General features: G+C 30.1%; 2 protein-coding genes across 3 annotated transcripts in view; both read left to right on the top strand.

Moving 5' to 3' along the window:
• The first annotated feature begins 20 nt into the window (after positions 1-20).
• On the top strand, positions 21-13,024 carry LOC139499068 (uncharacterized). 2 transcript variants are annotated; one of them, XM_071287736.1, is made up of 8 exons: positions 21-303; positions 4,791-4,838; positions 5,326-5,408; positions 6,468-6,539; positions 8,268-8,427; positions 9,536-9,660; positions 10,161-10,257; positions 12,859-13,024. In XM_071287736.1, the coding sequence occupies exons 1-8, from the start codon at positions 291-293 to the stop codon at positions 12,900-12,902; spliced, it is 642 nt and encodes a 213-aa protein (XP_071143837.1). In that variant the 5' UTR covers positions 21-290; the 3' UTR covers positions 12,903-13,024. The 2 variants fall into 2 exon arrangements, with proteins under 2 accessions (XP_071143837.1, XP_071143838.1); XM_071287737.1 differs by lacking the exon at positions 21-303 and adding an exon at positions 3,786-3,827.
• Positions 13,025-13,448: 424 nt separating this feature from the next.
• LOC139499281 (uncharacterized) overlaps positions 13,449-17,220 on the top strand; it is a 740,979-nt gene continuing 737,207 nt past the window's right edge. Inside the window, exon 1 of the mRNA XM_071287950.1 lies at positions 13,449-14,316. The gene's annotated coding sequence lies outside the window, so the exon portion shown is untranslated. The remainder of the gene's footprint in view (positions 14,317-17,220) is intronic.

Here is a 17,220-nt window from a genome sequence, read left to right on the forward strand (position 1 = left end):
ATGTCTAGATATCTAGGGTTGGTTATTTAAGACGTGAAAGAACAGTATCAGCCGTATTATATACGTTGACGTATACGTATCTGTAGATATACCAAAAAGAAAAAAAAACCAACAGTATGTGATTCCGAGTTCTAGTTATACATGTTTCATTATACTTTCAATAATTTAGATGCGCAACTGAATGATTTCTTATGCTAGTATTTTATTGTTTAGCTGACTCAGTTTCAATAAAAAAATGATGAACATGTATCCGACTTTTAAAGATATTCTGGATAGTTGGAACAGTTAACATGCACGATAGGAGTGAGTACACTATAATCGATTGTTTATGTGCTAACTAGTTCGTAGGTTAACCAAAATTGTTGTTTGACGAATAGAGTGATGCTCAGTATTTCATAAAAAAAAATTATGTATCTATACTCATTTATGATAAAGTCGTATCTGTACAATACTCATGGTTTCTTACATGGATATGAGTAGTATATTTGATTTTTTTGTGATTATTGTTCACACAAGACCAGATAAAAGATAAAATCCTGAAATGTTTTAAATTAATGTGTTTAATAAAAGGATGTTGTACCATATTTCTGTCACCCATATTCGCTCTTTTTCAAGAGCATACATAAGTCGTTGATAGACGCCCCTTTTTGCAAAACACTATCATCTCAAATATTGAAAGTTTCTAAATCTCAAAATCGTAAAAATCTTCAACTAGTGTTAAGTTATTACACTGATTGTGTTTAATATACTATGGCCGAACTGCAATACTAAAACCAGTCAAACAGATTTAAAACAAATATGAATTATCTACTTCATACTGAACATAAACAATATAGAAGGCTATGTTCCTTGAGCAAGTTTATATGTTCATATGTAATCTCCTAGGGTATTGCAACAAACGGTTAGATAACGAAATTGATTTGTACATCTCGGATATTACGAATAATCTTGATTTGCACGTCTGGTTGCGCTGAATAATATCATTACCTAATAAAAACAGAATAAATTTGCGTAGCATTGCTACATACACAATATCTTTATCTTGATCATACTAAAAAATGCGTGTTCGACTAGGCTAAAAAAGTATTAACTCATGTACCGAACCAGTTTTCCACCTGTGTTTAATATCTTAAAAAAAATACTCGACTTACGCACTTTAATGTTGTAACCATGCTCATTACTTTGTGATTATAATTAAGGAGGCTCGACGGTATAAAAATTTCAGAAAAAAAAATAAACATTTGTTTTTCATTTCAAATTTTATTTGTTACCTTTTGTAGTTGTTACTTATCATATGGTACAAAAATCATTCAAAACAAACAATTCGTGTTGGCCCCAGATGACTTTTAAAATGTATACATCATTGAAAAAGTTCCAAATTATCTCCCTTTGGTGGAAACATGCTATTTTTTGGCTTTCAAATTGAGATATCTTTATTAACTCATCGGTGACCTATATTTTTTAGTATAATTTCCATATAAGCTGTACTTAAACTAAATTATTGTAAAATTTGAGCGATTTCTGTAATAAATTTCTTTTTTTTTTCGATATGACCTTTATTTCTCCTATTACTTCAACTGAAAAAAAACACCTTTTCAAAAATGTAAGCTTCTTTCGAAGGCAGATTGTGAGCGCAAATGAACGGTGACCCTACTTTTTTATTTTATCTTTCTATTAACTATAAGATAAAGTTCATTTATAGAAAAATATAGAGAAATCCTATATAAATCATTTAGACCCGCGAACCCCCTTAAGTCCTTATACCGTACATTTTAATCAAACAAATTTATCAAATTTAGTAGTTATTGTATTTTTCTAATTACATCTTTTACAATACCATGGATTTTGATTGATTGTAGGTCAGCTTCATTAAAAGCTAATGTCCTACAACCATCCTGATATAGAATGAACAAGTATATTGAATGTTTAATTGTACTTTTTGTAGTGAAACACACATATCATGTTTAATTAATACCTTTAACCGTTCACCGCTCCAAGAAATTGTACAAAGTATTTTAAATAACAGTATTACAGTATGCATTCGATATAATTAGTTTAACTTCATCTGTATGACATGCAACAACATAATAAAGTAGGACGTTGCCTTATAAGCACAAATCAAAACTGATAAAAGAAGACACACATATTTTTAGATATGCCCAAGTTCACTAGATTGATAGATTTATTTTGATAAATCCGGCAAAACATCTATTGCAGCCTAAAAAGTTGAAATAAAAGCCAGAAATTTAAAAAAAACATGCGAGAAGATCATTGGTGTTATTTTTCTAAACATTTGATCAATGTTTTATTATTGATAAAATGACCGAGCGGAAGGAGGTATTTTGTGTGCAATCCTGATAATCTAAGGTTTGTTCTACGAGTAGAAAAGCATTCACAAATGCATTAACTGACATATATACCTTCAAACAGTATTATTTCAAAGGAAATCATATCCCCTTTTCATAATCCAAAAATAATGCGGTGGGATATTCTTTGTACATACGTTTAGGATTGACAATGCCCAACGTTTCAATTAATAGGTAAAATAAAACTCTATCATCTAGATATACACGGTAATAAACATAAACCATTTTTTTTCTCAAATTAATTAGAATCGCGATATAATTGTATGTATACATGTTATTGTATTGCATCTCGTATAATTGTACGTAAACGTATCAGGTCGATGTTTGAAATACTTAAGGGGGTTCGCGGGTCTAAATCATTTATATAGGATTTCTCTATAGTTTTCTATAAATGAACTTTATCGTATAGTTAATAGAAAAATAAAATAAAAAAATGGGGTCACCGTTCATTTGCGCTCACAATCTGCCTTTGAAAGAAGCATACATCTTTGTAAAAGTGTTTCTTTTCTGTTGAACTAATAGGAGAAATAAAGGTAATATCGAAATAAAAAAAAAGAAATTTATTAAAGAAATCGCTCAAATTTTACAATAATTTAGTTTAAGTACAGCATAAATCGAAATTATATTAAAAAATATAGGTCACCGATGAGTTAAAAGAGATATTTCAATTTTAAAGCCAAAAAATGGCATTTTTCCACCAAAGGGAGATAATTTGGAACTTTTTCAATGATGTTCACATTTTAAAAGTCATCTGGGGCCAACACGAATTAATTGTTTTGAAAGTTTGTTGTACCATATGATAAAGTAACAACTACAAAAGGTAATAAATAAAATTTGTAATGAAAAACAAATCTTTAATTTTTTTCTGAAATTTTTATACCCTCGAGCCTCCTTAATAAGAATAAACAAAGTAAAGCTTGTAATATGATAATATTGTAAATGTGAAATTTGTGGGTCTTTCGATGGTTAAAAAAATTATTGAATCTAATCGAATAAACATTGAAAATAAGTTAAATATTATATATTCGAAATTTTTAAACAATTTCTGCGTACGCGAACACGTCTATTAGGTATACTATACTTTTTTTGAAGCTTGATATACTGCAACCTACACAGATCAGTAACCAATTAGACGATCACTAACAGAACCAACAAGAAATTAAAGGACAACACATGCAATTCACGCATTCAAAACATAGGTTCAAAACAATTAAGAAAATTTACAACGTTATATGGAATGCACCATGAAAACACAATCAATTAATCTCTTTCTTTTAACATTTTTCAAAATGAAACCGAAGTAGTTTTCATATCGAAATAGTTAGAATTAGTATATGGATTGTCTGTTAAAATATAGGTCAGTTATTTACGAATTCTTGATAATACAAAAGACAGTGGTATAGAAAGACACCTGTTTTGTTCTCTTAGCTTGCACTTCATTTTGTTTAAAGAAGATGACAGGTAGGAATTTGTGCAATATTAGGTATATTTCAGCTCATTTTTTCACAAAAAAAGAAGAGAAGAATAAAATGCATGCATCTTTTTTTGTAAATTAAAAAGGGTTATATATAATCAGTTATTTTGACTAAAGGGGGAATTAGTTTGAAATTACTAATCACCATTTATCGTACAGGACACTTATGAGCCAAACGAAAACATGTATAGGCAGAACATACATCATTTTTAGATCAGCGAAAATTTGAAAAAATCGTTATATCTATAGTCCAGATACTCCTCATCAGGCATATCAAAGAGTAATGAAATTTCAATTCCCCTAGACTATACAGATATCATCTATTGAAAATATTCTTCTTTTACTTGGTTTCCAAAGTTCTAACGGAGTAAGATACATGTTAGTTCTTTCAGACTGGGTGGAAAACATGCTAGAATTCAGTTAAAAAGTCTCAAGTAATATAGAACACAAATCAAACGTTATACTGTCTTTGTATTATTTTTATCTATCATATGTCACAATGTTCTACTTGAAAGATAAGTGAACAATACTTTATAACGTTGAATTACATGTGGTGTTCTGATCAATAGTAGTAATGATTCTAAACTAGAGGCAAATATTAAATCGTCATCACCTATATCACGTTTAAATGTTACAGGAGAGTTATTTTAAAACAAGATATCATTATATTAATCTAAACAGTAGTTAAACGATGTTCAATTTTCCAAATCGAGTTTGTGAGATCAGTATGATCTATTAACAGTCTTGATTATTGTTATGTGTTTCATTTTGCAATCACTTCTTGAATATTGTGTAATATATGTAAAAAAATCGGATGTCTTAAGCATTTATTGTTTTACAGTAATACACATTTCTGGTCTTACATCCTGTCAATACCTATATTTTTGCACTGTACACTATCAAGTTTTATCTTTACAATCAATCCGTTGATTCTTTTTGACTTTTTTCAGATTTTATGTGGTTTCTTTGTATAGTCGTCTGCTTTCTGTACCCAGTTGGTAAATATGTTTTACATGTTTCAATTATATTTTGTTGCATTTTTTCATGAATTTGCATTCGAGTAAGATAGTAAAGCCAATCTTTTTTATATTATTGTCAATAAAACGTTATATGGTACAGCTTGTTTTGCGTTCCTTTAATATTCCCGAACTTGTCATAATAGAATATGAAAATCAAAGTCTTTTGGTACATTCTTTCTACATTTATGAAACTACCTTCATTCAAACGTGCGCACCAATCAGTTGGAACACTAATTTCAAGTAATTTGAATACCTGTGAAGCAATATGACAGATCGGGATCTAGCACAAATATCAACATCAATTTTAGGCCACCTTCTGCAGATTGATTTCGAAACTAAATTTGTTAATACTTCAGAAGCACCTTCCCAAATGTATCTTCACCAGGAACTCTCAAACGAATCAGACAAAAAAAATGAAGTATGAATATATTCCTAAAATAAATCTCGGCATCATATCTTTTTATAGATGGCGGCACCACATGTTTGTCATGTAGCAGTGTAGAAAGTGTAATAGACTGTACTCACTTGGAAAGATGCGGGAATAATGAGGTACTTCTCACTTATTTCTTATCATTGTTTCGTACATGTTAATATTAAACTGTATCAATTAAGCCATGCCGGAAAAAGACAAACACAAATACATAATTAAATTCACACATTTCACTAGAATTATGAAATAGCTGATAACTGTTTGTATGTTTTGAAGTTATATGTGTAAGCTTGAAATAAAAATACATATTGATATTAGGGCACCGCAATATTTTAATAATTAGCACCGTAAATATATGCATTTACATTCAATTTTAGACTCTCATTTTTATATTCCATTTTTAGATTCGCATCCGATTCACATTCAACAATTATATATCTCACATTGAATTCCAATCTTATATGGTGTTTTGTGTGTACGACGTATATACCTTATTTAGTCGGTAATGTTTAAATCTGAAAAGTTTTATGAAATATTTACTAATCAAATTTACATTCGAGTTCGATATTTGAGCATGTAGCATTTTATCGTTTGTATTGATAACTTGATGTATAAGATGTTCCTCGTTTAATTAAAGGAAGTAATAAAAAAAAGTGACATAGTTTGGTCATCAGGAAAATGTAAACTATACAAAATAAAGACACGTTGTACTCTAAAGCATCTGTGTACTGATTTTAGTTTTTGACACGTATTAGAACTATGCTTACATTTTGTAACGTACGTTGTTTTAAACCTTGACCGTATTTAAAATGAAATTTATAATTTTCTTAAAAAACACCAAACAAGAATGTTTACGATGTAACATCAAATACACGATTACCTTTATGTCTATAAATTAAAACATTTTACATTAATTTCATTTCAAAACAGATAGAAGTTACTGTCTTTTGGAATTTTATAACTAAGGATGGCTCTAGATCTGATCATTATATGTTTATTTTCATCTTATTCATGAGTTATGCATTGTTCGTCTTTCTCATAATACAAACAAAAGGTCGAAAAGAATAATGTTGCAGATTTGTAGGCTTTGATAATGATTGTGTTTTATTTAGTCAGTTAACATCGTGTGTATCTTCTACTTGCATTTTTGTATGAGTAATACCTTTCTGTTCTTCTAGATTTGCTTTGCACATAAATATGTTACAGAATCAAAATCGGAATTGTATGACTTTGGATGTACTTACCAAAAGGTAAATAAGATAATAAAAAAACAGATAATTTTTGAAACTAGGAATATTTAGAAACACGTTAAACATGTTAAAGAAATATATTACGAATTATTTATAATGACTTTATTTTGTAATCCGTTAGAACAAATCGTAAGTAACTCAAGTGTCTCAGAATGATGCATAAATTCATAGAACGTATGACTAGAAAATCGCCCTCATTTGCCGACGAAAAAAGTTCAATAAAATACGGCTAAAGTTGTTATTCTGGTTACCTAAAGTCACTTCGAGTTATGTCATTGGAGAGTAAAACTAATGCTGCAACTTATGATTACAAAATCTTTTTTTAAAAGAAGGTTCATTGGCCATATCACTACACGATCAATGTATGATATGGTAAAGCCGAGAGTTCACTCATTGTTATCATTACACACGCATGTGCATTTCCTGGGAACAACACCTCGGATACTTAAATAATCAATAGTTCTATAGCATATATCAAAGTGTTGTAATTCAATTTTAAACTTATGTGTTTGCATCTCCATTTGAAATCCGTTCCATGTCTTTTATCAAACCTTGTTATTAAACATTCCGTATCGATTTCATAAAGACTGAATGATTGTATTGGAGTACTGCTTTTAAATGCTGACTTTGTTTTTCATCTTACTTATATGTACGTGTTAAAGAGATATCTTTATTTTTCCGTGTACATTTTAAACTTTTACAGTTTAGTTTATGTTATGTTGTACACGTTTGGCGTGACTCGGTATTTGTGCATCCCGCCCTTATGTTATTGTTCTTTTGTCAGTTTTATATTCTTGTCCTTCATGTTTGCTAATGTACTTTGTTAATAGAGTGTCTATATGCCATTTAAGACTTTTTTAGGTAGTAATTTGTTTACAGTAATTAAGATTAGAACACAATAAAGATGACTGTTGTACCCTATATTTTGATATCTGTCCTATGATTTATGCTTACTTTGCTCTAACAATGTTGAAGTATTATGGAATTCTATCGATTGTCATACACGTGAGAAGTTTAGCTAGCTGTACAACTAGAGTACTGTTTTAAATTAGGAATATGAAAGTTGTGTCTGCTATTTTCTATTCCTTTGGTGGTTGTGACCTTTTGATTTTGCCAAAAAAACTTTTCGTTTGAGGTTACCTGTATGTACAGAATATAAATGAACTTGAAGGTAAATATTGCCTTTGAATCAGTCTGAATATACCATTGCATGTAGTTTACTTTTGTATTTTTAATTCATACAACTGCAGTTTCACTGTCCTTTTGTTATTGGTACAAAACAAAAAAACAAATGTATTGATGCTTTAAGATATTTTACATTTTTCAATATTTTCTCTAAAAAAAACCACCATGCTAAATATCTATAGTAAAGGTTAAATTTTATTAAATTTTTAAATAAAATATAAGATAATGTGTTTATAGACATTCGTATTGTAATCAAATGATAACATTATGTATTAACATTATGTATTAACATTTTGAACACATCGACCTCTAGTCAAAATATTTGAATAATGAATCGTACAAAGAAATAGAAAACAACCGTCAATTCTATTTTTACATGATTTATAGTAATTACAAATAGTTTTGAAAGCCACATTTATCTAAATAGCAAAGTATAATGGAATTATAGGAATTAATGGGAAACTTTTATCATTATATTAAAAAAACGAACAATACAATATTATCATATGTCATAACGTAATATAGCAGTATAACGTATTGTAGCTTTGCGTTCCTGGTAGTTCCGGGTCCATTTTCGGAAAACGACTATCAGAGGGCCATCACATTGTATGTCAGACGTGCTGTAATGACACAGACATATGTTATATGAAGAGTTCATGCGTAACTAACGTTGCAAATACCTCGTCAACAGGACACAGTACTGGTAATATAAATGCATTCCCTTTTCACTTATGCTTTGATCAATCATTCAAAAACTGTACTTATTGTGAATGCCGATTGAACAGAAAACTGACTGACAAATCTTTTATACCACAACATCTTGAAATGATGTGTTATGACAAACATTAAGATAGTATCACCATCAACTGTAGCTTATTGCATCAAATATTGAAAATCTCTTCTATGTCTTTCATGTCTTTGTTATAGTGAATAATGGCTGACAAAACGTGTTTGACACCTGAAGCGTATAATTAATACGAATATTTTATCAGCAAAAAGTCAATAATCGGCTTCATCAATGTGCCAAACAAAAATGTACAGCGATTGTTAAAGCCATGTATTACAAAAAAAAAGTTTTTAAAGAAAAAATAACTAATAACGTGAATTGAATTACACAATAAAACAGACAAAGGCAGATTAACAAATGATTTATTGACTACATGTTTTGGTTTGAAAAAAACAGTTCTGAATAATTATTAATTTGCGTGCAGACTTTTCCTTATCTAAAAATGTGGTGGAATGACTCAGTACTTACTGGGTAAACTATTTGACTAACCGCAACTCGTTTCATTAATAACAAAACGACAAAACCTGCTGATTGTATAGTACTTCAAGCTATATAAAAGCTTATTTAAAACTATAAATATTTCCACAACCTACAATATAAAATGAAGTACAAAAGTAACAACTTTATTCAACGAAACAGAAACATAGAAATATTTCATTCGGCTCTATTGCAAATATTTTATATATTTTTGATATAGAATACGCATTAGAACGAGAAATATATGACAAACCTTTGACTTAGATTCAAGGAGGTTGACACATATTCCTGCATTAAATGAACGTGTATGTACGTGTATGTTTAATTGTAATACTGAAGTAAAGGATCACAGAAGAAAATAAAAATAAACATAAGCAAAAGAGAACCATTGATGGACTGTAATGAACAAATGTAAGTTTTATCATTAGGAGCTGTGCTGTATTTGTCATTTTTTTTAAATGTAATTGTGTATTACAATGCATTGTTCTATAGACTGAAACGTCTCTTATCTTAATATACACATATGTATTATCTTAATATTTAAAAGACAGTAAATTACCAAGAGAGTGTGATGATTTGACCAACACAACAACAGGTGTGTATACCATTTACCCAGATGGTATCCGTCCAACTCAAGTATATTGTATAATGGCAAACAACGAGAAGTGGACGGTTTGTAATTTGGTTTAAGACAAAATTGATCTCGAAAATTATATCAATTATAAGGAAATACCAGATTTATAAGACTAATTATCAATATGTAATTCTTTTATAAGTACTTACCTACCCGATCTATCAAAATATACGAAATATGGAGAAAGATACTAAAGTCTTAATCCAAGACCTTGCAGGGTAGCAGAAGCGTTCTATTTAAGCTATAAAATTATTTTTAGTTCATCCAGATTGGCTTTTATTTATCTCGACCGACACTAGCATATTCATCGTGCTGTCACAATTAATAAACCATGAAAATGGAATGATGAATGGATCAAAGAGAAAACATCTCGATCAAAGAGCAGAAAAATCCGAAAACCACCAATGGAATTTCAACACAGCAAGAATATCCCGAACTTGCAATCAGATATCAATAAAAATACATGTATATTTGTATGTCATAGTTAAAGTTCGGGTCAATATTTACAAGTATATTGATATTTCGATTTTGTAAATAGGTAATACAACGCCGGTTTAATGGCTTCGTCGATTTTTACCAAGACTGGATGAACTACAAAAAAGGATTCGGACCAGCAGCTGGGGAATACTGGCTCGGTGAGACATTCATTTAAGACATATTATATACCTATACGGAGTTATTTTCTTTCAGAACAACATGTCATTCTTTTTCAGAATCAACCCGGACGATACCATGTTTCAACGATATATGCTCCAAGGCATACAATAATGACCTGTGTGAAGTCATTATTTTCCTTGATAAACATGCAATCTAGCTATGATTTACTTCAAAACTTTATTCGTCTAATAGTTTTTTGTTGCCGATTTGGAAATTTATTTTTTAAGGTTCAATCGATGATAGGTGTACAGGAAACCGTCATTGTAGTCCCGCATTTTAATTTTAGAAACAAATAACGTGAAGTTTTGTTAATTTATAGCTACAATAAACATACAAAAAAACATTATCATATATGTCAGATGAATTTTAATGTAGACTTTCATAAAATAAATCCAGATTTAACATATTCGTGTGTAAGATTTTGAAAATCTTATTGAATCTAAGGTTGATTGATTTTTGGTTGCTTGCTTAACGTCCAGTGGCAAATATTTCATGCATGTTCAGAACGATACACACTGAATAGGAAATCACACTGTGACCTACATGTATTTATATTCGTCTTCGTGTCAATATTAACTTTTTAAGATTTATGTATACCTTTTACTCTATCAAATGATCAACTAATAAGATAATCTTATATTCTATTGAATAACATTAACGTAACTCACGAAAGGATCGGGTGCGGAGGGTATATGATTATATCCGGATTATCTTTTAACAAAATGTATTGCTTTTCAAAAGACAATCTTTCTGAAATTTTCATTCGATTCAAGTAAAATTGTTAAAAAAATAACCACTTTTCCGCGATTGAAATAACATAAAAAATAGAAAAAAACATACCCCTCCCCCTTTTCCATAAGCTAAGTGGTACAATAAATTACTTACATTGTGTCTTGTATTTGTCATACACCGCTATCGGATGGTAACAATACATTTGTGTCTTACTTCATGCAGTTATAGTAATATTTTTATTGTGTATGGATAAAAAAAAATTAAAAGGTTTATATCTTAATTATTAAGTGAGTTTTATTTCACATTCTAAATGAGCCGCAGGGCGTATTAAAACATGAACGCATTAGAAAGGAATATCCCACTTTAGTGTTGTCGGTAAAATAGGATACTAAATTTTACAAATCTTTATAAAATTAATATTTTGTTGACGGTATATAAGTCAGATAATGCATATTTTAAGGTTTTTCTTGTCGTAGAACACACCTCGGGGTGTTCTACGACAAGAAAACCTTAAAATTTGCATTATCTATAACTCAATCCGATTGATTGTGCATGCTGTCTTTCGATAAGGATTGCATTAAATCAAATAGCAATACACACGCAATTCAATGATACAAATGCTTGCATAATATAAAGTAAGTACGATACTGACAAAAGGTACTATGAAAACGTGTTACGTTTAAGACATACCAATCAAAATCAAGTATAAGCCATGCAACTTACACCAAATACAAAATTACAAGCTACATGAAAAGTGACAAGCTTAAAATTTTAAACGTGATCTTTTTTTGTCTAAATACACATGATAGACATATACTATTTTATTGCAGTATCTTATGAATTTGAAGATTTAATTAAAATGTCAGACTAGTTAGGTTGTGAATTGCTAAAAAAAGTCTTTTTGATAGTTCATAGAACACATGTATGATATACCTTTTTATGCTAAATTCTTTAAAGAACAAGAACTTTGTATTTTCCAATCAGATATAAAAAAACTGGTATGAATAGTTTTAGTTGTAAATGTTTTAATAACTCACAACAATAAACTTTTGCTGGTAGTTTCACGAAATAATTCATCTAGTAATCTCTTTAACCGTTTAGTTATCCCATGCTAGCCGTGACAAAGTGATTGTTATGCTTTTCGATTTTTCACTTGTGACAGAAATAAACAATGTGGCGGAGTTATAAAAGTTGATGGGCTCTCGAAATCTTCCCTTGAAATGGGAACGGGATGCCACATAAAAGATAAGAACAATTTGTAAAATTCAAATTCGGAAAAGGCGTGACCTTGTGAAATGACAAAATAAAAGTGAACAGTATTGACAAGCTCAATGTCATCATACTGACTTTGCATGTCAAAATTTTAAGTATTATCCTATTTGAAAATTATTCAGTAAGGACTAGAATTGTTAAGATGGTTCTGTTATAGCATTTAATATTTCATTTCAAGTCATCAGCTAAGACACTCATTGTAACCAATTGCTTTGCCGTTTTTGTTTGTATACTCCATACTTTGTATAATCATTAGTAACAAAGCAATATCAATATGTTAAGTTTTATAAATCGTTTGAAATAATGTACTATGAAATTTTTATAAAATTTGAAACTTTTTTATTACAATGACATCAAATAGTTCATTTATTTTGTACCTTGAGGTTGTGAGTTTTTCTGCTAAAGGTCCGTGGTTATTTCTGAATTTTCAAGATTCCTCCATTCCAAAAATATGACCGTTACGATATATTCACCAATCAGTTATTCAATATGTCTTTCAAAACATACAAATGGTTATTTCTGACACCGAATTGCAAGAATTATGGCAATATGTACAAAGATTTTTTTAATTTCAGGTAACGACAATATTCACATTATTTCAACTACTACTGGACACTAGTTGTCCATTTACTTAGAAGATTTTAATAAGAATTTCATATATGCAAATTATTCATATTTTCACCTTGGTGATGAGCATAAAAAATATCAGTTAACTATTGGATCTTTTTCTGGGACAGCTGGTTTAGGTTTGTAATCAATTGTCATTTTAATTTCCATTATTATAATAACTTTAAAGGAAAGGATCAATGAATAACCTCACCTGTCAATTTTAGCATTATTTACATCGACTAAGTGTTTGTATAAAATTATTTAACATACCAGGATTACACTTAAGCACACCAGTGACACCTGAATCACATCAGCTTGTTTGTCAATATAAATTTTAACATTAACAATTTTTGAACATGTCTGATAACATATGCATTAGGGTCGACAAACATTCGTCTATAGAACAATTTATGAATTTGAAGAGTATTGATACAAACGTTCTAAACAATTGGACCAAATTTAACCAAAGCAGATGTATATGAAGTAATTTTAACAATTTGTTGTCATCAGACCCTATTTTTTTTATATCTTGAGTGACACAACAGTAATCGTGTTGCCTTTTTAGCTCACCTGGCCCACAGGGCCAAGTGAGCTTTTCTCATCACTTTGCATCCGTCGTCCGTCATCGTCCGTCGTCCGTAAACTTTTACAAAAATCTTCTCCTCTGAAACTACTTGGCCAAATTTAACCAAACGTGGCCACAATCATCATTGGGGTATCTAGTTTAAAAATTGTGTCCGGTGACCAGCCAAAATAATCAAGATGGCCGCCTAGGCTAAAAATATAACATAGCGGTAAAATGTATATTTTGGCGTATAACTCTGAAACCAAAGCATTTAGAACAAATCTGGTAAAATTGTTTATTAGGTCAAGATCTATCTGCCCTTGAAATTTTCAGATGAATCAGACAATGGGTTGTTGGGTTGCTGCCCCTGGATTGGTAATTTTAAGGAAATTTTGTCCGTTTTCGGTTATTATCTAAAAAATTATTATAGATAGAGATAAACTGTAAACAGCAATTATGTTCAGCAAAGTAAGATCTACAAATAAGTCTCATGATCAAAATGGTCAGTTGATCCCTTATGAAGTTATTGCCCTTAACAGTCATTTTTTACCAATTTTTCATAAATTTATGTTATCATTTACAAAAATCTTCTCATCTGAAACTACTGGACCAAATTTAACGAAATTTAGCCAAAATCATAATTAGGGTATCTAGTTTTAAAATTGTGTGCGGTGACCCAGCCAACCAACCAAGATGGCCGCCATGGCTAAAAATAGAACATAGGGGTAAAATGTAAATTTTGGCTTATAACTCTGAAACCAAAGCAATTAAAGCAAATCTTACAAGGGGTTAACTTGTTTATCTAGTAAATATCTATCTGCACTGAAATTTTCAGATGAATTGGACAACTGGTTGTTGGGTTGCTGACCCCCTCCCAATTGGTAATTTTTATAGAAATTTAGCCGTTTTTAGTTATTATCATGAATATTATTATACATGTAGATAGAGATAAATTGTAAACAGCAATAATGTTCAGCAAATTAAGAGCAATTCTCTGTACCCACCAACCATTTTATATAGAGTTGCCGGCACGCATAGTTACCGATTTTCATGAAACTTAGCCAAAACATGTAATCATGTAAAAAAGTAAGAAAAATGCCCACCCAAATGTTGCTATGTCATGGTTGCCATGGCAACCAAGTGAATGAGATTTCCCGGAAATTTTGCAGTCATTCGTAATGAAAACTAGGTTTTATTTAATGATATTTGTAAATATTTTTTAGAAACATGAAACTTAAACAAAATAGCAATGTCATATATAAAAAATATTTTGGCTGAATATTGTCACAACCGCAGAAGCAGAGGTCATTTTTCAATATAGTTCAGAAGACGAATTTTACATATTTTGTATAAACAAAATAGACATTTTTGCATCCACCTCCATTTAACCTGTGGTTATGAATGAAAAGTATCAATGTTTCTAATAAAAAAAATATAACAAAATGTTTGGGAAATTAGTTTCTAGGATGGTTGCTATGGAAACAAAAATGTGTCATTTTTGCCTTTTTACCTCTAAAATGTAGCCATTTTATTAAAATAATCCACAAAAAGTAATTATTATTGAATGACTATGATGTGCAAACTATTGGCAATTAAATTACCATAAATTTGTCCTAAGGTCAAAGGTCATTGATGAAATTGACCTTTGACCTTGTGTTTATTGATTGCATTTTGAAAGGAAATATAATAGAAAGAGGCTACTATACATGGAGAAATTATATGGCTGTTTAAGCCACTTTTTATCAGTATATGAAAAGTAAAGAGTCAAGGTCATATCAAAAGTACTTAGCAACCACCCTTATTTGATAAAATATGTACCTAGCAACCATACATGATTTCATTCAGGACTATATAAACTACATGTATTACACAGACCTAACTTCAAAGGTCTAGAGGGTGTCATCACATTATTTGTAAACAATCATTCATTTAAAGTGTAAAACTGCCTAGCAACCATTTTTTTATATTAGGAAAATGCCTAGCAACCATCGATTTATATTGAAAAAGTGCATAGCAACCAATTAATTACTTAGAAAAACTGCACAGCAACAGTCTATTTTAGATTTCATTTGAACAAAAAATAATATTAAAAACACATTTCTATCCGGAAAAGTAAATAATATAGCAAATTTAATTTCATGAGACTGATTACACATATATACAAAAATTTAAAAGATGTCGTCTGATGAGACAACTCTCCAGAAGACAACCAAATGTTATTTAAAGACAAATTATTTATATCTACAAGAAGAAGAGAAAAGGAATATAACTGCTAAGAGATCGACCAGTTTATTTTGCTTGGAGTTGGCCTTTCAAGCAAAGAAGTTATGCATAGAAAATATATTCATTTTCACTCGTTATAACTTATAAGGCTTGATTATTTCATATTTTTCATCGAAATTGTTTTTCATTGCGTACACACTGTTTTTGTATTTTAAATAGTTTTAGATGTGCATCTAAATGTACAGAAGTTTGTGTTAGGATGTTTTGGGCAATATTATTTATCTTCAGATCAAGACACTATCACATTCATTTTGTTAAACTTCCATAATCCCCATCACAAAAGATTACATGCTCTTTCCTAACTTATATAACTACCTTGCATCTATCCATTGCTATTTTTGTATATCAACAGAAGAAGATTAAAAAAAAAATATTAAAAAATATTTGTGTGTTGAGCAAAAGTTATTTTAACAGAGTCTCAGTGCCAATTGAGATTTAGTAATCGAACAGACTAGGCCAATCAGGACCCCTTTTGACCCCAAAATATAGAATTATTACATTTGCTTAAAAAGTAAACTCTAACGCTATCTATTAGAACGTAGAAAACGTGTGTTAGATAAATATGAATCGTCTTTGACAACACAGTGAAACAAGCGTTAATAAATTGAGCTCTTACTTATACAAATGATGAGAGAAGACATGAATTCGACAACTTCCATTTAAGACTAAAAACATTCTAAAAATGAAATGTAATAGCAGATTTGATTTATTTCCATATTTTAACTTGAATTTAAGTATTTGTTATGATCAAATCAGTTCAAATCTTTAACACAAACTGATTGATTCAAGTGAAGTACACACTTTTTTAAAAAGTGTCTAAAATGTAACATTTTTGGAAAAAATATCTTTGAACCGGACTTCTCCACAACCCAGATTTGGACACAATCATCATTAGAGTAATTATATACTTTAAAAATGTATCATATGATGACTTACATGGCTTAAATAGAATAAAGGAATAAAATGCAAGTTTAAATTGTCCATCATCATAAAAATTGTTATAAATAGAAAACCCTGAAAGGACCTTTAATATTCCGAGTGAAAGGGTCTACCTACTATCTATTTACAGGGGATTTCTGGCCTGAAAGGATGAATGTTAACCCTGTTATGCCCCGCTAAAGTAGACGTGGCATTAAGTGTTACCCTTTTCTTCTGTTTGTACGTTCGTCCGTCCGTATTTCCCAGAAGTTGGTATCCGTTCTCTTATTTGAGTTTGCCATAGCCAAATATTGTTTTAACCTTACCATGCTTATTGCCACATAAAACATGTCAATTTGAAAATTGGGTGGCGTCACCTTTATCGTTTTGGAGTTATATGCCTTTATAAACATAATAATAATTGCACTTTTACAATTCTTTGGTTATGTCCCTTCATAATTTTATAAATATGATATGCAAGCGAGGGGGAGGGGGCATTATCTGTGTTCCACGGACACATTCCCCATTTATGTTTTTTTTGCCTATTATCTTGAAAACAATA

This window comes from Mytilus edulis, chromosome 12 (assembly GCF_963676685.1).
Source record: "Mytilus edulis chromosome 12, xbMytEdul2.2, whole genome shotgun sequence".
Classification (NCBI taxonomy): Eukaryota; Metazoa; Mollusca; class Bivalvia; order Mytilida; family Mytilidae; genus Mytilus; species Mytilus edulis.